General features: G+C 39.2%; 1 protein-coding gene across 1 annotated transcript in view; it reads right to left on the bottom strand.

Annotated features, from left to right (window-relative positions):
• SIPA1L1 (signal induced proliferation associated 1 like 1) overlaps nucleotides 1–23617 on the bottom strand; it is a 2148853-nt gene that overhangs the window by 532724 nt on the left and 1592512 nt on the right. The window contains exon 14 of the mRNA XM_044073855.1: nucleotides 2468–2913. Coding sequence (XP_043929790.1) covers nucleotides 2468–2913 — 446 coding nt within the window. The remainder of the gene's footprint in view (nucleotides 1–2467; nucleotides 2914–23617) is intronic.

The raw sequence follows: 23617 nt of genomic DNA, 5'->3' as shown, positions 1-23617 counted from the left end.
AATGATTTCACACACTGCCGTACCCATCCACAGCACTAGCAATGATTTCACACACTGCCATATCCATCCCCTTCACTGACAATGATTTCATACACTGCCATACCAATCTCCTGCACTGACAAGGATTTCACACACTGCCAATGATCTCACACACTGTCTTACTTATTCCCTGCAATGAATGATTTCACACACTGCCATATCCATCCCCTGCACTGACAATGACTTCACACACTGCCGTACCCATCCACTGCACTTGCAATGACTTCACAAACTGCCATACCCATCCCCTGCACTCACGATTTCACACACTGCCATACTTATTACCTACACTCGCAATGATTTTACACACTGCTGTAGCAATTCCTTACACTAGCAATGCTCATCACTGAGGTGCAGTAGATGGACAACAGCAAAACCATGACTAAACAAATAAAAGACTTAGATCTGCTTATTTACTATGTCTGCCAAATTTAATACCATAACTCTTCAGTGAAAATCACTGCAACTTTCTTTTGATCTCTCATAATTCCTTGGAAAATGGCATCATTACTGGCATAGAATTGGCCCAACTGTTCTAAGGGTACAGGACACAGGTACTCCTGAAGTAGGCAACAGCCTTATGGCCCAATCCTTCCTGCCTGACAATTCCCCAATTAGCTTCTCTCATTTCCTAATGAGATTCAGGTTGTACACAGTAGGACAGCTTGCTGTTCCTGCAGGATGGCTTACCCTTCCTCCCTGTAAGCCCCGTGGCTCCTCTGAGCACTGTCACTGCTGTCTCTTGGGGAGAATTATGACTTCACCTGCTGAGTTTCTCGATGCTGCCAGTGCAACATGCAATGCGACAGTACAAACTCATCAGGCTCAAACTCCACCAGGACACGCATCTCAAGGTGGTTGTACAGGATGCTTTTCTCTTCTGCATGTCTTGATATCAGACCACAACAGGCATGAGTGTGATCCCTTTCTGTTTAAGGGACAGCTTGAGGTTCATGACAGGGAGAGAAGCCACAGCCAATACTGAATGGGAAAGATGGCCTATTCAGCACGTGGCTTCCCCATTCCTCACCTTACCTTGTTGGTCTAACACTAAAGGAAGACATGTGCAACATGTGGCTTACCCATTCCTCTCTTTCTCTTGTCTAACACTGAAAAATGGCCTATGCAACACAAGGCTCCCCATTTCCTCACCTTACCTTGTCGATATAACACTGAAGGAAAACCTGAGCAATACAAGGTTTTCCAGTTCCTCACCTTCTGCTGTCTGACACTGAAGCATGGTCCATGCAACAGAAGGCTTCCTAATTCATCACCTAGTCTGCCTGACATTGTTAAATATTTGCTGCTCTGTGCGCTGGCTGCTCTCAACAACTCCTATGAAGGCTTTAAACTGTGCACATATTTGCTGGACAGCTGAACTACCTCTGGTACTTGTAACAGTACATAATGGTGCACACCACACCGAAGCAGTTCTCTTAGTGCTATGTGGATCCTGAGTTTTAATACCCTGTCCATAGGAAAACTTAAGACTTTTTTTTTTTGATTTAGGCAACACATACATGAACCTTCTAGTGATACACATTAGAAATGTGATCAGAACTGTACAAGAAGCAAAAAAGAACTGGGAACTGCACTGTCAAGCTGCATGCTCCTAGCCTTGTGCATGACATCAGGGAATCACACTCCCTTCAGTGAAGGTGACAGTAATTTTTAACTACGCTAAGCAAGGGATTTGGTTAGAAGTTAACCACTGCAGTTGGCCTCTAAGATTAGATCTTATCACTTTTAAATTGTGAACTGTTAGTAACCCTACAATAAGTCATGTGTATGTATATGATCCACAGAAGAGGTCACATGTAGGCACGTGATCCACAGACTATTCCACTGTCACAGAATGTCACTTACCTTTCATCTTCTAGAAAGGTACACTGATTAAATGGAAGGATTTGGGTAGAGCAGTGGTGCAGCGGTTAACAGTGTCACCTCACAGCAAGAGGTTCTCTGGTTTGATTCTCAGCTGGGGTGTCTTTTGTGCAGACTCTGCAAGTCCTCCCTGTGTTTGCATGCGTTTCCTTCTTGTACCCTGGTTTCCTCCCACATTCCAAAGACGTGTTTGGAGAGTTTCTTCCCAGACCTCCGCTAAAAATAGGCTCTGTCCTAGTCAGAATTTCCCGGTCAACAAATGTTAAATAAAAAATAAAAACTAAATAAAAGAAAAAGAAACAGGAATTCAAGTATGGCTGATTTAATGTCCATATCACAGTGTAATTTAGGGAGAAAAGTGGAACCTAGACCTTCCATTTAAAAAAATTTTCATGTAGTTCTGAAACATGAAAGGAATACTGCACTGCAGAATATGTGATCGCTATCTTATCATTTCAAGTTATGCTCCCATTAGCAAAGGACATTTATACTGATACCAGAATACTTGAAAAAAAGAAAACAGTATCACTAAAAGTGACAATACCTGGTTTGGGACCCGGGTTCATTCAGGCTGTAAACACTGCTGTCTCGTGTTAGTGGACTAGATGACGGACGGCCTTTATTTAGAGGTTCCATACTGAGATTTAATGTGATTTCTGCCCTTCTTTCGGCAGAGTGTGATGACTTCTCTCCACTCCTGCTAGGGAGGGACCCACCTTCTAACGACGCCTGCCATGGTGATGTTTTTTCCTTCATGACAACCGATCGTGGTGAAGCCGTTGCTGCCAATGAAGGTGCACTGCTGTGGGTAGCACCATATGATGTAGTATCAATACCACTGTCGGCAGACGTTCCCTGAAGGTAGCAGTAGCTATTTAAATCAGTCTCTACACGGTCTCCACTGTCATACCATTTTTCCTCACTGTGTACACTAGATGCATTGCTGGATAACGTATTGCTGCTGGAGTGACTTGAATACTGGGTTTCAGTCTGAAAGACATTGAACAACAAATTAGTAAGATTTTTTTAAGATCTAGCTTTTATATTTATACTTGTAATGTTGTGCATTCTGAAAAGTATTAAATGCACTTTTCTCCACTACCTGCCTCTGTTTTAGACATTAATATCCATTAACAGAAATAACTTTTCAGCCTAAACAAGTGGAAAAAAAATTCAAGTTTGTAAGGACTGGCTTAACAATAAAAACAAACACATTGAGAAAGTCAGAACCATTACTCTACCTAATACAGTATCTGGGAGGGCAGAAGTTCCTTCCTTTCTTCTTCAGGCTCTTCCTTCTGTTTCTACAGACCTCCATTATGATTGTGAGAGTGTTTTTAAGTCAAAAGCCACATTCGAAAGCCGTTCAGCACTAACAATGTACATGCACAGAGGTTTACTATTTGACATACCTATCACCTGTCCACATTTTTGCCTCATATTGTTGGGTCTGTTCCTCCTAAAATTTCTCTTCTTGCAAATCAGTGAGGATTGAGATCACTATTTAATGACAGACATGCGAATTTCAGACTCCATATCCTTCAGAAAAATGCACACTAATGCAAAATGTTATTCTAACAACTTTCTAAATTTATAAGAAAAATATTTAAAAATTGTCACTATTTTTGAGTCATTGCGCCCCCATTATTTTAGGCTTTGTCCAGATTTCTTGACTAAAGAGTTTGACAGGGTATTTAATATCTGAAACATTTTTTTCTCAAAGTCATCTTGGCTTCATTCTTTTGCACCTCCTCTCAGGTGTAAAGAAGTAGAAGCAGAAAAGATACAGAGATAAAAACAGTGTTACAAGCACACGAGCTCTCAGTGAAGGAGGCTACACACACACTTGGGGGGGGCCAGAACCCCCACCTAGGTGGGTTTTAGGTGGTGCGCTGATATTTACTGTTGTTTTGGGCAAGTATTCAATTGCCCTGAGAATGCTTACCTGATTTGTGATTCAATGTTTTGTGATTTTGGTCTAGGTCTTGTGGTCGTCGGTATTTCGGCATTTCAGGAAATAAAACTAAACCCATAAATATACATATATATATATATATATATATATATATACACACACACACACACACACATATATATATATATATATATATATATATATATACACAAACACAGATATATATATATATATGTATATATATATAACACACATACACACACATATATATATATATATATATATATATATATATATATATATATATATATATATATTAGCACACAAGCATGTTGAATTGGCTGAATACAAAGGCATCAAAACTGAAGTTGTTCATCTCAGCATTCCAAAATTCAATATATTTAAAACTTAAACTATTGCAACAAAAAACTGCAAAAGGAAACAGTTTCCTTTTGTGATCAGAGCACCAAAACCTCAAGACACATTCATCTCAAATTAGTCTGAATAAAGTCACTTTTTATCAAAAACCTGTCTAGTAAAGTATTAAAAGTCAACATCAAAGTATTAGTTAATTCATAATTCTTAGCATTAACCTTGCTAGGAACTAATTTTTCTGCAGTTGTTAACAATGGTTTGTAAACCCCTTTCTTCTCTCTTTTTAATTACCTCATTGCAAATATTTATAACCAACCCAGTGGGATAACCTTTTATTGTAAACATCTCCATCCCTTTGTTACATTCACTCAGAAATAATTCAAAATGTGATATCATCCTAGCCAATTGTACATACTGGTCTTTCAGTATAACTTCTTTCTGATGACAGTGATGGCAATTAGAGCAATGTAGCAAGGTATGTAGGTTTTGTATGTATGTTAGACGTCAACCCCATCCCATTTCCACTTCTTCCAACCTCCACATCCAAATAGTTAATTTTATCATAACCAAATTTCTATATAAATTTTAAAAAGGAAGTTGTTGAGTTAATAAATAAATAATTCAAAATAAAAATAAATAAAACATATAGTAACACGGCTATAAAATATTTATTAGAAAAACAAGCTTTCACATTCAAAAACGCTTTGTCAGGTACATCAAAAACGTCCCAACCACAAAGCATTTAAATACTATAAAATAAGCTAATAAATTAGTTAATTATTCAGTTAATCAGACAATTAGTGATATAAACCATGTAACCTGCAAACAGGTTTTACAGAACATGATTCATTTAAACCTGGAACATTCAAAGCATTAAGGCTTAGAATCCATTTATATTCATAATATTCAGTTAAGTTCAAAATATCACCTCTATGAATTGTTAAATTAATCATCTGTAGAGCACTAAATTTAAAGCTATTTGCATCCCCATATTCAGCCACATGCTTTACCAAAGCATTAGTTGGAACTCCCTTGTTTTTCCAAGAAGCATCTAATATGTGCATGACCTGTAACACTGCAATGTCCAGCTGGAACCTTCCCTTGTAAGGAGTGTGATTTCTGTAACTACATTAATACTACCTCTTCTTTTCAACATACTGTAACAGGGAAGGTTTTTGATACAGATTTTACTGCTGAATGTGACTCCTCAAACCTGGTTTATATTGCTACCTGCACTTCATGTACATCTTTTTATAGTGGCAAAAAGTACAGTTTTGTACCTACCATAAATGTAGATGTTCGAAGATCCACATTGCTGCAGTCCTTACACTTGGGTAGTCCGCTGTCCTCGGTCGGCCCGAATATCAAAGTATAAGGCTGACGTCGGTCAAGGCGCATTTGACTGACATCAGGACGTCAGGGTACAAATGCGCATGACTGACGTCATATCCTCAGTCTTTTCTTGCCCCAGATGTCAGAAGACCCTAAAAATAAAGGTCAAAACCAAAAGACAGCAAACAAACAACCAAGCACCCTTGCCCTAATTATATGTACAAAATATACACTATATACACAATATTTACAACTCAACCCACACAACCACCTCTAACTACAGAGGGGAAGGAGGGAGGGTAAATTGGACTGCAGCAATGTGGATCTTCGAACATCTACATTTATGGTAGGTACAAAACTGTACTATGTTCTTCATCTCACATTGCTGCAGTCCTTACACTTGGGTAGAATCCCAAAGCAGAGATATGGGAGGATGGCCAAACTATAAGGAAGCAGGAGCTGCCAAAATGCCCTGCAAAGCAGTGGCAAAACCAGCCCTGGATTTAGAGTAAAGTGGCAGGTGATAATGCCTAGAGAAAGTATGCACTGAACTCCAAGTAGCTGCCTCCAAAATATCCTTGGTTGCCACCCCCTCAAAAGCTGTCAAGTGGCAGTAGCTCTAGTGGAATGAGGCCTAATCCCAGCTGGAATCTCCTTGCCATGATGGGAATAACAGAAAGCAATGCAAAACCCAATCCACTTAGAAATAGTTTGTTTTGACACAGGCTTGCCCTGAGAACTCAAAGCAAAAGAAACAAATAACTGCTGAGACTGCCTGAACCCTTTAGTTCTGTCCAAATAATATCGCAACTGCCTGTGTACATCTAAAGTGTGCAAAATCTTTTCCCCTTTATTTTGGGGATTTGCATAAAAAGTAGGCAAATTAATAGTTTGGTTTAAAGCCACACTAGAAACCACTTTAGGCATAAAGGAAGGATTAGTACGTAAAGATACCCTATCCTTATGGAAAATTAAGAAAGGCTCAACCGCCATAAGGGCCTGCAATTCAGAAACCCTTCTTGCACAGGTAATGGCCAACAAAAAAGCAGTCTTCCATGATAAATATTTCAACTCAGAAGTAGCTGCAGGCTCAAAAGGTTGTAGAGTGAGTTTCTCCAACACAAAATTGAGATCCCAAGCAGGAGTAGGAGCTCTTCGTGGGGGTCTTATATTCTTTGCCCCTCTTAAGAAATTGCTTGAACAAAGGATGAGAAAACAATGGTGGGTCACAATCATAGTGAGCCGAAATTGCTGCAGCATGAACCTTAATAGAAGAGAAAGACAAACCTTTGTCCAGTAACTCAGTAAGATATTGAAGAGCCACACTCAAATTAGGCTCAGAAACATCAAAATCTTTTGCTGCACTCCAAAATAAAAATCTCTTCCATTTATCTGCGTACACTTTCCTTGTACTAGGCCTTCTAGCTTCCAAAATAACATTCAAAACTTGCTGAGGAAGAGGAGGCCCACTATGGTTCAAAACAGAATATGCCAGGCTGTTAGGTGCAGAGAGTGAAGCTTGACATTGAGCAAATGGCTGTCCTCCTGTGACAACAGGTGTGGAATCAAGGCAAAGGCCATGGAGGCTTCCGTACCAGACTTCTCAGTAATGGGTACCAGTGCTGTCGAGGCCAATCTGGAGCTATTAAAATCATCCTTGGCTTGTCCTGTCTGACCTTTAGAAGTACCTTTGGGAGGAGAGGCAGAGGTGGAAAGGCATACACATGAAGATTGTTCCAATTGAAAGAAAGAGCATCCACTTTCCAAGCTGTGGGATGAAATCTTTTTGTGCAAAACTTTGGCAGCTGATGGTTTAGTGGAGAAGCGAACAGATCTATGTCTGGAGTTCCCCATGACACTGTCAATTTCTGAAATACATGAGGATCCAATTTCCACTCGTGGGGATCCATAATTCGTCTGCTCAACACATCTGCTAAGGAGTTCTGTGCTCCTGGCAGAAACCTTGCCTGAAGATTGAGCTGTAAACTGAGAGCAGTCTCCCACAAAATCATTGCTTGCCTGCATAGAGGATAAGAATGCGTTCCCCCTTGCTTGTTGATGTACCACATGACAGTTGTGCTGTCTGTTAGAATCAACACCTGCCCTGGAAGAAGTAAATCCTTGAAAGCTATTAATGCAAACTGGACTGCTAACATCTCCTTCAGGTTGATATGTAGATGTTGTAGTCTGGCAGGCCACTTGTCTTGTATCCACTTTCCATTTAGATGAGCTCCCCAAGCTTTGTCTGAGGCATCTGTCGTTAAAATCTGACTCGCCTCCAGCCGGGTTACAGAGAGTCCCTTGTTTAGGTGACATTCCTGAGCCCACCACAAAAATTCCTTTTGAATGCAAGGTATTATCTGAATGACAGTGTCCAGATCCTGGCAGTGCTGTGTCCATACATTTTTGAGATACCATTGCAGCTTCCTCATATGCAGTTTGGCATTGGGAAGCACCAGAATACAAGATGCCATGAACCCTAAGGCTTGAAGGACTGTCCTTGCAGTCAGCCCGGACTGATGAGATAGTTGATGGAAGTAAAGGGAAAGACTCTTTTGTTTGTCCGGGGTTAAAAGGCCATCTGGGATGCTGTATTCAGTCTCACACCCAGAAAGCACATGTCCTGAGAGGGTACTAGACTGGACTTTATTTCGCTCACAGAATACCCCAGGCATCTTAGCACTGCTATCACATATTCCAAATGATGAAGAAGCTCTTCCCTTCCTTGAGCCAGAATCAGGCAGTCGTCCAAATAAGGATAGATCTGTATTCCTTTTAGCCTGAAGAAAGCTATCACTGGAGCCAGAACTTTCGTGAACACTCTGGGCAGTAGATAAGCCAAAGGGCAATGCAGAGAACTGATAGTGAGAAGTCCCAGCTCGAAAACGCAGATACTTCCTGCAACTTGGTCTGATAGGAACATGAAGGTAAGCCTCCTTGAGATCCAAAGTTACCATCCAATGATCTTTGCCCAGCAGAGGTAAAAGCTGCTGTAACGTCAACATTTTGAACTTGGGAATGTCCAGATAAGTGTTGAGGATAGATAAATCCAAAATTGGTCTCCACGTGTTCCCCTTATTTGGTACTAGGAACAGGCGAGAATAAAATCCTAGGCCCACTTCTGGCATAGGGACCGGCTGTATGGCCCCTATTTGGAGTAACAGAGAAACTTGCTTGTGAGCCTCTATTCTTTGTTGAGGAGGAACGTCTGGCATGCCCTTGAAAGGAGGCAAGGTATGGAAATAAAACCTGTAACCGTGGTGTATGATATCCACTACCCATCTGTCTTGGGTAATTAAACTCCAATTTTCTTTGAAAAGTGCCAACCTTCCTCCCAAAGGTGCTGCCAGACGAGAAGGCTCTGGCAGCTGAAAAGGTAGGTCATTGGGTCTGTTTACGAAAGAACTGACCCCTGCCCTCACCCGAAGACTGTGCAGGAGAACTCCCTGTTCTAGGCCTGAAAGAGCCCTGAGCTCTGCCCCTACCACGTCTAGATCTACCCCTAGACAGGGAATCATAAGAAGGGTACGCCCACCCCTTGGTAGGCCAATTTCTACTAAACTTTGGAGGCTGGACCTGCAAAAATCTTTAACAGTCTGCATAGACTTAGCCTTGTCTTCCATTTTCTTTAAAACTGCCTCAACAGGAGAACCAAACAACACGTCAGATTGTAAAGGAGCATCTAAAATCCTTGTTTTAACATGGTCAGATAAATTTTGATCCCTCAGCCAGGCGTGCCTGCGAAGAACTGACCCAGTGGCAGCCACCCTAGATGAGGCCTGTACAGCATCAAAACCACATTGCAAAGAATGCTTACCCACCTGTTCAGAAACATGTACTAAATCTTGCAACTCTTTACAATCAATACCTTCTGCCAGAGCATCAACCTTAGACTTCAATTGTGAAAGGAGATAGTTTTGGTATTTCAACATGTGAAACTGGCAATTCAAAGCCCTCATAGCAAGAGTGGAAGAAGTATAAACTTTCTTTCCCCATCTATCCAAGGCCCTGGCCTCTTTATCTGCAGGAACCGGATTCTTTACAACAGAAGCCTTAACACCTTTAGGCCCCTGGCTAACAGTTTCAGAGTCTGCCCTAGGACTCTTAAAAAGATACTTATGAGCTTCAGGCACCCTGTAATACCTATCCGGTTTAACAGGAGCAGGAGGCAAAGAATCAGGATTAAGAGAAGCCTCTGTAAAAACATCTTCCACTACATCCAAAACAGGAGGTATAGCCAAAGGCCTATGCTGGGGTAAAAACAAAAATTCCCTAAGCCTTTTCCTGGAATCAGAGAAGTCCTGACCTTCCCACTTAAAATGCTCCCTCATGGAATGAAGAGTTTCTGAAAACAAAAATCCTCAGGAGGAGAAGCAGAAGGAGTAGAATCATCCACATCAGAATCAGAATAAGGAGAGTACTCCTGCAAGTCTTCAGCCGAAGACTCTGAAACATCTGAAGCCTGCTCAAAACTCCCTAGCTCAGGCTCCACCCTAGGTCTCTTATCAGGAGGGGGCATAGAACCCCTAATCAAAGTAATCAAATCTTCTGCCATTTTAAGCATATGCTTCTTGGGCACAGTTCCTGAAGAACTAGGGGTAACACCAACTGAAGCTAAACCTGGCCTGCCCCTGGGAGAAGCCTTGGAAACAGAAGGAGAGGGCCTAACCACCCTAGGCAGGGAGGGGAGTATAGTAACCTGAGAAGCCCCATCAGCCTGGCCTGCCTCCTGAGAGGCCACATCCTGCAATAACAAAGTCTCAACCTGGGATCCCAAATAAACCTCCGGTGGAACCACCGGCTCCACCGACACCTCTAAAGAACCGGCGTCCGGTACTGACGGTTCCTCTAGCCTAGGTTTAACTGCTTTGTCCTTGCGCTTCGAAGAAGCGGGCGTCGGAGCATCCGACGGCATTTTATAATTGCACCGCTTCCCGAAGACTAACCTGGCACAATCTAATCTTCTCTTTATAGTGCGCTTATTGAATCTAGCACAAGAGCGACACCCAACAACGTCGTGCTCAGGCCCTAAACAAGGAATACACAAAGTATGGTAGTCTCTATGCGGTATCTGTTTCCCACAAGAAATACAATTATTCACTTTTTCTGACATCCGGTAAACCACTGAGGCAAGAAAAAACTAAAATATTCCCCAACGGGGTACTTAGCCAACTTTGACTCGGTCTGAAACTCCAAAATCGAACAATTTCAGAATGCCAACCGGCACTTGCAACGCTGCTTCTGCATCGGACCATGCGGCAAAAAAGACTGAGGATATGACGTCGGTCATGCGCATTTGTACCCTGACGTCCTGATGTCAGTCAAATGCGCCTTGACCGACGTCAGCCTTATACTTTGATATTCGGGCCGACCGAGGACAGCGGACTACCCAAGTGTAAGGACTGCAGCAATGTGAGATGAAGAACATCTAATAGACATCTTAAAGAAAGAGTGTCACAACATATTTATGATAGCAGAAAGGGAGTTCTAACTAATGCTTTGGCAAAGCATGTGCAGATTATTAATTTAACAATTTTATAACCATGTTACTATCTGTTTTATTTATTTTACTTTCATTATTTTGAACAGTTATCTCTCTAGAACTCATTTCTAAATAATTCCAAGTTATTACAAGTATCATTTCACATAATAAATATATCATCCAAAAAGTGTGTACATAACATCCAAGAGTTCCTAAAAGGAAGGGGTTTGTTTTCTGTATGAATAAAGAGGATAGCGTTAGATAAAAAAACCTTGAATTGCTTATGAGAGCTAAATCTATGAAAACATTACTGGAGCTTAATGATGACTTGAGTAAATGGGCTCCTAATAAAACGAGATGCATATATATATATATATATATATATATATATATATATATATATATATATATATACACATGCGGATCATATTCACAGTGCCGGCATTTTGATGATTAGAGATACAGTGAGAGCCAAATATTATTATAACTACAGCAAAATTTTGCTACAATTGCAATAAGAGGGGATTATATACTTGGCACTGTGTCAACAATGCAATATTTTTTTATGTTGGTAAGATGGTACAAAAATTTAAGGAGTGTACATATGAGCATATGACATGACATTTCTTGTAGCAATGTGAATAATGCTCTGTATAAGCATACTGACCAATTTCCTGACCACCATTTTTTATTTTTTGGACTGTACAAGGTAACAAAAAGCCTGAGGGGTGGACCTTGGATTGACTTAGTCGACTATGCTGACCTTAAATTAGATTGAATGCATACAACCATCTCAGGTTAAACAGAGCATTGTCTATTAGGAGCATTTTAAAGTTAAAATCATTGAAGGTCTAAGTTACTGCAATGATGAGGTTATGAGTAATTATGTTTTTTATGTAGGTAGTGTTAAAGCTTGTAATTTTTACTGTGATTTCACAATTGGTTTTAAGGTATTTTGTAGAATTTCAAACACTGCTATTTATAAAATTAACTAACATGGTAATGTTTCGTTAAGGAGTAGGTGTATTTTGATTGGTGGATGAGCAACTTCATGAATAAGCTGTTGATTAAAACAGTGTGAAATAGAAGTTTGTAACTTTTCTGAAGATGTCTCGAGATTTGGGAAGAAAGCCCTTAACGTTTTCAATAAAGTTTAGTAGTAAACAAAATCCACTCACGAAAATGTAACCCGACTTGACTGTGTAGCGGTAATAAAGGCTAACGCAGCTTCCCTCCAAAGAGCTTTAATACACACAGATAAACTCACGACAAAAACATTTAACACTCAAAATCAGCATTTGTTAAGCGCTTTCATCTGTCATAAGGCAGACTTCATCAGAACAAATAACTTTAGCTACTACTCCATATTTTAAATGAGATTTGGCGCCAAAAAACATCATTACATGTTGAAAGCAGGAACATTTAAAGGTACAAACACTTAAAAAATGTCAAAATTCATATGCTTCAAAATCTTTAAAAGAAAATGAGATAATTGTGATAGTATATGTCAAAATGCAATGTACATAAGTCCACATATAGAGAACGATCTCTCAACTGTCCCTAAATATATAATTATGTTGTGTGATATGCAATAAATACAATGTTAAAATGTAACTTGATGAATAAAACACTTAAAAAACTTCTCTACCTATATATATACTATATTCTAAATAATAGCAGTTGCTCACATCCTGTCTACTTCCTATATATGTTAACTACTATCAATAAAAACAAATATATATATAATATTATACAAATATCAAATAGATATCAAAAAAATAATAAATATAAATATATAAATGTACATCATGTGTACTAATATGCTATAAAATACATGACTAGTGATAATTTAAAAACGCACAATATATACACACAGATAAAATAAATTTGTACATATATATAAAACTCTATAAGAGCAATTTAGAGTGGTATATTCAATGTGAATGATATGAGTAATAATTAGTTCAAACAGATAAGATTATCGCATTAATAGAAATGGCTTTATACTAATATAATCATTGAGGCCTGGTTTAGTTGTGGCATCTGTTAACATTTGCCAATTACTTTCTCTACAAGCTAACCTGGTTTTCCAATCACCACCTAATGGGCTTATATATTCTTTATCAATAATTGAAAACTTAAATAAATGATTGTTCCCTGCCTCACTAATATGTTTACAAAGTGCATTGTTCAAATCCTTACATTTAATCTTATAATAATGTTCATAGATTCGTTGCCTCAATCGTCTTTCGGTTTTTCCTATATAGAATGCAGTGCATTCTATACACTTTGCTAAATAAACCACCTGTGTAGTATTACAATTGCCATTCATGCTTTTAATCTTAGTCCTATTCACATTTTCTAATTTGATATGTGACTGGTTATTGATATATATGCATTGTTTACATCTCCCACATATCCTAGTAGGGTTGTGAGTAATCTTGTTGATAGTACTTCCATCATTCCCTGCTTGTTCAAGTAATTTCTTAAGATTGGGGGCAGTCTTGTATACAATTTGAGGGTAGAGTCCTATTTTCTCCTTATAAACTTCCGATACTGTCACTATATCCCAATGCCTTGTCAATATTTCCTTAATACTGTCGACATATGGTGTATAAGTGAGAACACACACTCTACCTGCTGAAATACTACTTGTTAATCCTGTCTTCACATTGGATACATATTTTCCTAATAAGGGAGTATACTTGCAATTCCATTGATTAGTAACATAAACAATGATATCTTCGATAAGCTGGATAGGATATCCTCTGTCTAAGAAGAGTTGTCTAATTAATTTCATCTCATTCTCCATCTCCTGTCTAGTGGAGGACATCCTAACTCCCCTGATACACTGTCCCTTTATAATATTCTTGAATATATGGCGTGGGTGATTGCTAGTATAATACACATAATCGTTAGAATGTGTACTCTTTCTATATACCTTTGAAGCAAATTCATTGTTGTCAGTTTTGTAAACATATGTGTCTAAATATGCGATACCACTGTCACTGAAATTCACAGTAAATTTTAAAAAATTGGTGGTATCATTAATATATTCCACAAATTTAATAATATCCTCATTTGATCCCTTCCATAAAATAAATATATCGTCTAAAAATCTTGCGTAAAACATAATGTTGGAGAAATATTCACTTTTAAATACATAGTTAGTCTCCCAGTCCAGCATCACCAAATTAGCAAATATGGGTGCACATGAGGCACCCATAGCAACTCCTTTGCTTTGTTTAAAAATTTCTCCTTCAAATGCAATATAATTGTGATCCAGGACTAGGGACAACATGTCTAGAATTAAAGTAATCCTATCCCAACTTAAGGTAGAATGACTCCTAAGACTATTACAAAAAAAATCCAACCCTTCTACCTTGGGGATACTAGAGAATAAGTCACATACATCTATCGTGACAAATTTATATTCCATATTCCATAAATCTTCTGTCAATTTGCCTAAAAAATCCCAGGAATCTATAATAAGATGTGGGATATTCTTATAGACATGTTTAGTCCATCTATCTATTACTTGCCCTATATTAAAAGTTTTAGATTTAGACCCAGATATAATGGGTCTAAAAGGAGGGTTCAATATGGATTTATGTATTTTTGGTATACCCACAATGTGGGCTAGAATAGGAAATTCAACCCGAATGTAATCATGAATATCCTGTGTAATTCTATTATTTAGAAAATATTCTTCTATAGCTAAATCAACTTTTCTATATCCTGTATATACTTCATTCATTGATATGTTTTCATAATTCCCTGATTCATAAAGAATGTTATATATGACTGTCTTATATACTGAATTAGAATAAATAACCACTCCACCTCCTTTATCGGGCTTCATTATTCTAATGTCCTTATTTTGAATTAATTCGTCAAGACATTTCCTTTCTTTAGCAGTTAAATTATCCTCTAGCTTACGTGTTTGGTCTTTATTTCTTATATAGTTTTTGTTATACCAATATACCTCCTTACATACTATCTTTTCGTAATTATTGATAACAGGGTTACTGATGGGCATATATGCACTTTTTTTCTTGAGTTCTCTGTTAAGTGTGACTGTATTGTCCTCCACTTGATCAAATTGAATCGCAAGATTTAATTTTCTACAAAATAATTTAATTTGTTTGATAGTATCCACCAAAGATAGCCTAAAATTAGGTATAAATTTCATACCTTTCGCTAAGAGACTATAAAACTCTGTTTGTATAGAATAATCAGCATAATTATACACTTTGAAACCATTATATGTGCTCATAATATGCTCATATTGGACAGCATAGGACGATCTCACATCTAAATTGTCAATATGTTCGCTAGGTAATTCAGTAGTTGTAAGGGTCTCTCGGGGTAAATTCTCTTTTAAAACTTCCTGTTCACTTGATTGTGTCCATGAAAGTTTTTCCTGAAATTTGGATGATATCTGCCCCCCTGAAAATTTTCTGTATATTCTTCTCTCCCCTCTCTCTCACTAAATCTCCTATCCATGTATACTAACTTCCTTTCCTGCGGCCAAATATATGCTTTCTGAAGCTTGTAGGCTTCCACATCCCGGTCCAATTTGCCATTCTTTCTACTATGGATATTACATGCTAGTTTGTCTGCTGAAAAAAATTGCTTCTCATACAAATCTTTCCATGCCTGGAAATCATAATGCTGTAAAATGCTTTCATTAATAATTTCCACTTCATTTATAAGAGTTGACAATTTTTCATCGTTGTATTTCATTATTAATTTCATATACTGAAATCCAAAATCATCAAACAGATTGTTAAATTCAAATTTCACACTATCACTGTATGTTAGCCCCATAGGAAGTTTAAAAAATCTGAGACCCTTTGGTACTACTTGTATGTCAATACATTTAGACAAATATGCATTATCCACCTTAATATTTTTAATAGAAGATAATTTTTTACCAAAGTTAAAAATCATATCCTTAATACAGTTCTTATTTGTGTTTTTTGAAAATGATGAGGGTACTTGATATACTTTGTCAAAATTGCATTCATCATTTAAAAATTGATTGAACACATCATTATTGTCATGATTAGTCCTACTGTCTTTTTTCCGATTAAATTGCATGCCTTTATCAAAACATACATCCTTTTTTGGACTAGCCGATTTATTTTTTACAGTACCTTGTTTGATACAAGTATCCTTTTTTCCAGCCGTCGAATAAGTTTTGAATATAGGGTATGTCTTTGGTTTAGCACCTCGGCTCTCCGAATCTGCACGGTTGTGTAACAAACTGAAGTCGAACGTGAAATCCTTGTCAGGGGACATAACAAATTTGTCCTCCGTAGGCAGCATTTCCAACGACCCTTTCCGAGTGTCGGAAGCACTCAGAACGGCACATTGTTGACCGTTAGGAATATCCATGTCCAAACTGGTATCTATGGTCAAAACAATTTCTTTTTTTGAACAGCAATGTTTACCGGAAGATGTTGCAGGTAAATTCTCATTGCCGGCAGTTTGTTTAGCGGCTTCCATAAGCGTATTAAACATCTCCGTTAGTTTCCTGACCTCCGTGTACAACCCCGACACTTCCACTCTAAGTAATCTCAGCTCTTCACTGTTAGGGACTTCCTGCGATTCCTCACCATTTCCAGCCATGACGGGTACGGCAACAAGATAAGCAGTAAACAAAATCCACTCACGAAAATGTAACCCGACTTGACTGTGTAGCGGTAATAAAGGCTAACGCAGCTTCCCTCCAAAGAGCTTTAATACACACAGATAAACTCACGACAAAAACATTTAACACTCAAAATCAGCATTTGTTAAGCGCTTTCATCTGTCATAAGGCAGACTTCATCAGAACAAATAACTTTAGCTACTACTCCATATTTTAAATGAGATTTGGCGCCAAAAAACATCATTACATGTTGAAAGCAGGAACATTTAAAGGTACAAACACTTAAAAAATGTCAAAATTCATATGCTTCAAAATCTTTAAAAGAAAATGAGATAATTGTGATAGTATATGTCAAAATGCAATGTACATAAGTCCACATATAGAGAACGATCTCTCAACTGTCCCTAAATATATAATTATGTTGTGTGATATGCAATAAATACAATGTTAAAATGTAACTTGATGAATGAAACACTTAAAAACTTCTCTACCTATATATATACTATATTCTAAATAATAGCAGTTGCTCACATCCTGTCTACTTCCTATATATGTTAACTACTATCAATAAAAACAAATATATATATAATATTATACAAATATCAAATAGATATCAAAAAAATAATAAATATAAATATATAAATGTACATCATGTGTACTAATATGCTATAAAATACATGACTAGTGATAATTTAAAAACGCACAATATATACACACAGATAAAATAAATTTGTACATATATATAAAACTCTATAAGAGCAATTTAGAGTGGTATATTCAATGTGAATGATATGTTTTATTCATCAAGTTACATTTTAACATTGTATTTATTGCATATCACACAACATAATTATATATTTAGGGACAGTTGAGAGATCGTTCTCTATATGTGGACTTATGTACATTGCATTTTGACATATACTATCACAATTATCTCATTTTCTTTTAAAGATTTTGAAGCATATGAATTTTGACATTTTTTAAGTGTTTGTACCTTTAAATGTTCCTGCTTTCAACATGTAATGATGTTTTTGGCGCCAAATCTCATTTAAAATATGGAGTAGTAGCTAAAGTTATTTGTTCTGATGAAGTCTGCCTTATGACAGATGAAAGCGCTTAACAAATGCTGATTTTGAGTGTTAAATGTTTTTGTCGTGAGTTTATCTGTGTGTATTAAAGCTCTTTGGAGGGAAGCTGCGTTAGCCTTTATTACCGCTACACAATAAAGTTTAGTAGTCTTATTGCTGTGATAAAACAGCAAACACGGGTGTAACTGTTTTTGCATGGAGCAGGTTGTCTTGTCTTGTGTCAAATAATTAAAAGAAATTAATTAAGCAGGGGGATATGAGGCTTTGTAGTGCATTTTAGAGCTTTTTCCCAATCTTTTAACCACTTATCTCCTGAACAAAGATCATGATTAACAGGGCTGTAGTTGGGCTTTGGGGTGTCCACTGCAACTCCCCAATCTGGCACTCCTTCCTCAATTCTGCATAAAAAGGTAAGTTTTCCATGGCTGAGGAGCAAAAAAACTCCTAGCTCAACAGCTCAAAAATGTTCTTTCTAAATAACTACAGCAATCTACTTGCAATAACTGTAACAAGCAACTTGCTACATTCTGTTCTAACTACCACAAATGGAGCACTGAAGCAGCAGCACTTCAGCCCTGACATGGGAAAAGTACAGTTGTGTACATACCATATATGTAGATGTTCGAGTGTATTCACTGTTGCAGTCATTACACTTGGGTTATTCTGCTGGCAGGCGACCCGTAGTCGGACCGAGTTCCAAAGTCTTGGTCTGGCGTCGGTTGCTGTCGCCTCTTCCCTGACGTCAGTGCGCCAGGGGTATAAAAGTTGCAAACAATGCCATTTTCTTCAGTTTTTCTTGCCCCAGATGTCAGGTGTCCCCAGATATGAAGGCTGTAAAGATAAAAATATCCCAAACAACCATGCATATATCACTAAAAACATTTTCTTCTTCTAAAAGCAAATACACCATATAGGTTGTATAGAGTTGAGAAGTACAGAATAGTCCCAGCAAAGAGGAGGATGGTGGGTGGGTAACCAGGACTGCAACAGTGAATACACTTGCACATCTACATTTATGGCAGATACACAACTTTACTATGTTCATCGTGTTTAACTGTTGCAGTCATTACACTTGGGTAGAATCCCAAAGCTTAGGCAGGGTGGCTGTGTCTAGATTGGATTTGGTGAGGCTAACAAGCCCTGCAGAACTGCAGTGTCAAAGCCTGCTCTGGATTTGGAGTAGAGAGGTAGGTGGTAGTGCTTGGTAAAGTGTGCACTGAGCCCCAGGTTGCAGCTTCTAATATGTCTTTGGTTGGTACCCCTCTGAGGAAAGCTGCTGAAGTGGCTGCTGCTTTGGTAGAATGAGGCCTAATGCCCTTAGGCACACATTTGCCATGTTGTGCATAACAGAAGCGGATGCAGTGTCCTATCCATTTGGAGATTGTCTGCTTTGTAATAGGTTTTCCTTGTGATCCTGCAGCATATGCTACAAACAGTTGCTCAGTTTTTCTGAAAGCTTTTGCTTTGTCCAAGTAAAATCGTAGCTGACTGTGAATATCCAAAGAGTGCAGAAGTCTTTCCCCTTTATTCTGGGGATTTGGGTAGAAAGTAGGCAAATGAATAGTTTGGTTTAAGGCCACATTGGAGACCACTTTTGGCATGAATGTTGGGTTCATCCTTAGAGAAACCCTGTCCTGGTGAAAAATGAGGAAAGGTTCCACAGCCATCAATGCCTGTAACTCTGAAACTCTTTTTGCTGAAGTTATTGCTAGGAGCAGAGCAGTTTTCCATGACAAGAATTTTAGATCAGCTGTGCTGGCTGGTTCAAAAGGAGGCAGTGTTAGTTTTTCTAAAACAAAATTGAGGTCCCAAGTAGGTACTGGTACTCTCCTAGGGGGGTCTTACATTCTTTGCCCCTCTGAGGTACTGTCGTAGTAGAGGATGTGAAAAAAAAGGAGGATCCGTATTGTAATGAGCTGAAATGGCAGAGGCATGGATTTTAATAGAAGAAAAAGATAGGCCTTTGTCCAACATCTCAGTCAGGTATTGTAAAATCTGAGGCATATTACGGACCAGTGGGTCGAGCCCTTGTGCCTGGTTCCAAGCACAGAATCTCTTCCATTTTTCCGCATAAGATTTCCTAGTGCTGGGTCTCCTGGCTTCCAAAATTAGATCCATAACAGCTTTAGAGAGAGGTGCAGTCTGAGTGGCTACATTATCTGCCATGCTGCCACGTTCAAGGTTCTGAGTTGACTGTGCAGAATCTGATTGTTTTGCTGTGTCAGAAGATGAGGGATTTGAGGTAGAGATCAAGGCGGGCCTTGGGACAAAATCTTTAGGATTGGGTACCAGTGCTGGCGTGGCCAGTCTGGTGCAATCAGGATCATTTTTGGCCTCTCTTGTCTGACTTTTAGAAGCACCTTGGTGAGAAGAGGCATTGGAGGGAAGGCATAGATTTTTCCAGTTGAAAGACAGAACATCCACTTTCCATGCTTGAGAGTGATAAGTCCTTGTGCACAATTTCTGTAATTGGCAATTGTGAGGGGAGGCAAATAGATCTATGTCTGGGTGTCCCCATTCCCTTGTTATCATGTTGAACACTTGTGGATTTAGCTTCCATTCATGAGGATCCATGAGATTTCTGCTTAGTTCGTCTGCCAGTATATTTTTTGTTCCTGGCAGGAATTGTGCTTGCAGATGTACCTGGTAAGTCAGTGCTGTGTTCCACAAAGTCATGCCTTGTCTGCATAGGGGGTAGGAATGAGTGCCCCCTTGCTCGTTTATGTACCACATAATTGTGGTATTGTCTGTCTATATTAATAATTGTCCTGGATGTATTAGGTCCTTGAAGGCTGTCAGGGCATTCGGTACAGCTAGCATCTCTTTTTGATTGATGTGAAGATGCAGTTGTTGTTTGGGCCACGTGCCCTGAATACATTTTCCTGCCATATGTGCTCCCCAGGCGTAATCCGATGCATCCGTTGTTATTGTCTGCCTGGCTGTAGGTAAGGTGAAAGGCTGTCCCTTGTTGTGGTGACAGGCCTGTGATCACCATCGAAACTCCTGTTGTAGGCAGGGAATCAAGGTTATGATCGTCTCCAGGCTGTGACAATGCTGAGTCCAAACACTTTTTAGATACCATTGTAGTTTCCTCATATGCAGTTTGGCATATGGAATTAGTAGAATGCAAGATGCCATGAAACCCAGGGCCTGCAGAATTTTTCTTGCAGGGAGCTGGGTTTTTGTTGCCATCATTTGAAAGTAATGAGTCAGCTGCCTTTGTTTGTCTGGTGTGAGATCAGCCATCTGGGTAGTTGTATTCAAGCTTGCACACAGGAATATTATCTCTTGAGAGGGCACTAGTTTTGATTTCTTTTCGTTTACTGTGTACCCTAGGAAAATTAGTAATCTTTTTACAAACTCCAGGTGCTTTAGAAGAATGTCCTTGCTCTCTGCTTGAATAAGGCAGTTGTCCAAGTAGGGATATATTTGAATTCCTTTTTGCCTGCAAAATGCAATTACTGGTGCCAGTCATTTTGTGAAGCCCCTGGGTGCAGTAGATAAGCCAAAGGGCAGTGCAGAGAATTGATAATGCATTGAGCCTGCTATAAATCTGAGGTATCTTCTGCATGATTGTCTGATTGGGACATGCAGGTATGCCTCCTTGAGATCCAAAGTAACTAGCCAAGCCTCTTTGCCCAGCATGGGCAAGAGTTGTTGTAGTGTTAACATTTTGAATTTTGGAACATCCAGGAAAGTATTTAAGATTGACAGGTCCAGTACTGGTCTCCATGCTTTGTCCTTTCTGGGTACTAGGAAAAGTCGTGAGTAAAATCCTTGGCCTTGTTCTTCTTGTGGAACACTTTGAATAGCTCCCATATCCATAAGAGCTGCAATTTGTTTTTGTGCCTCTGCCCATTGGTTTTGAGGCAGGTTTGGTATACCTTTTGGTTTTGGAAGTGTGTGGAAGTGGAACCTGTACCCTTGAGAAACTATATTCAACACCCATTGGTCTTGGGTGATCATGTGCCAATTTTTTGAGAAAAGTGTTAGCTTTCCCCCTAGGGGTGCTGTCAACTGGTAAGTGCTTGGCATTTGCAGAGGGAAGTCATTGTGACTGTTTTCTATAACGTTGTGATTTGTCTTCTCCTACTTTGGGGGCTGAAGAACCCCATTGTTTAGGTCTGTAGGAGCCTTGGGGCTGAGATCTGCCTCTTGGGCGTCTGTATCTACCTCTTTGTGGCCTGTCTGACACTGGAAAGGACCAATTTTTTGAAGGCCAGTTCCTGCTAAATCTAGGTGGCTGAACCTGTAAGAAATCTTTCACAGTTTGCATTGACTTTGCTTTATCCTCTATTTTCTTTAAAACCTCTTCTGCCTTAACACCAAACAAAGTATCATGCTGTAGTGGAGCATCCAATAATTTCATTTTAACATGGTCAGGTAAACTTTGTTCTTTCAACCAAGCATGTCTTCAAATAACTGAGCCTGTAACTGCGGCTCTACAAGAAGCCTCTAATGAATCAAAACCACACTGCAGAGTATGCTTTCCCACTTGTTCAACTGCATGCAATAAATCCTGCATTTCTTTACAGTCAGGACCTTCTGTATTTGTAACCATTTTCTGCTTTAACAAAGACATGAGATACTGCTGATATTTAAGCATGTGAAACTGACAGTTTAAAGCTCTTACAGCTAAAGTAGCAGAAGTGTAAACTTTTTCCCCCATCTATCCAGAGCTCTGGAATCCCTATCTGAGGGGACAGGATTTTTTGGCAGTGGAAACTTTAACCCCTTTTGGACCCTGAGAAATAGTTTCTGGGTCCGCAACGGGGTTTTTGTAAAGAAATTTATGAGAGTCAGGGACCCTGTAGTACCTGTCTGGCTTTACTGGTGCAGGGGGTAAAGAATCTGGAGACAGACTGGATTCAGAAAAAACATCATCAACAATATCAAGCACACACAAGGGGGATAGCCAAGGGCCTGTGCTGAGGCAATAAAAGGAAATCTCTGAGCCTTTTCTTGGATTCTGAGTAATCCTGGCTCTCCCAATGGAAATGTTCCCTCATGGTGTGCAGGGTTTCCCCAAAAGAGTAATCCTCAGGCGGTGAGGCTGAAGGAATGGACTCTTCAGCATCAGAGTTCTCATAGGGAGGGAGAGAATAGCCCTGGTCAGAGGAAGAATCAGAAGAAATGGAAACCTGATCAGAGGAATCATAATCAGTGTCTTGCCTAGGCCTTTTGTCAGGAGGGGGATGTCTTTGGCCATTTTAAGCATCTGTTTCTTAGGCATGGATGACTGTTCTGGAGAATACTGCACTTGTTTCTTTGTCTTTAATGGTATTTTTGACTTTGCCTTTGCTGCTGTAGTAGCTTTAATTGTAAGCTGTGAAGGTCTGAAAACACCCTCAGAAGCCGGTGCCTGCTCAGCGGCTCCGGACCCATCTGAGGGTATATTTTCCGTAGGCCCAATACCTTGAGTTTCCACAGGCCTCGGTGTCTTCACGTGGCTGTTGGTTGCAGCCTGTGGCTCTGAGGTAGCGGGTGTCAGGGGCTGCGAAAGCGCCTCACTGAGAACCGGCGACTGGCGTAGAAGAGACTTCGTCGTCGGTTTTGGACCTCGGATGCCTGTCTTTTTCTTTGTCTTTGCGTTTTTTATACATTCCGGTCGTCGGTTGTTCCGACGGCATTATGTAATTAAATCTTCGACCAAAATAAAGTAAAGCAAAATCAAACTGATGTTTAATTGTGCGTTTATTAAATCTAGCACAAAACCGACAACTAGTGATGTTGTGGTCAGGGCCTAGGCAAGGAATGCAGTAAGAGAGGAAGTCCTTAGGAGGTATTTGCTTCCCACAAGAAATACAATTATTAACTTTTACTGACATCGGTCTGGAGCAAGAAAA

The sequence above is a fragment of the Protopterus annectens genome, chromosome 6.part0, assembly GCF_019279795.1.
Source record: "Protopterus annectens isolate FY-2018-M chromosome 6.part0, PAN1.0, whole genome shotgun sequence".
NCBI lineage: Eukaryota > Metazoa > Chordata > Ceratodontiformes > Protopteridae > Protopterus > Protopterus annectens.
Note: the sequence above shows the minus strand (reverse complement) of the source record. Positions and strands in the feature narration are given on the sequence as shown.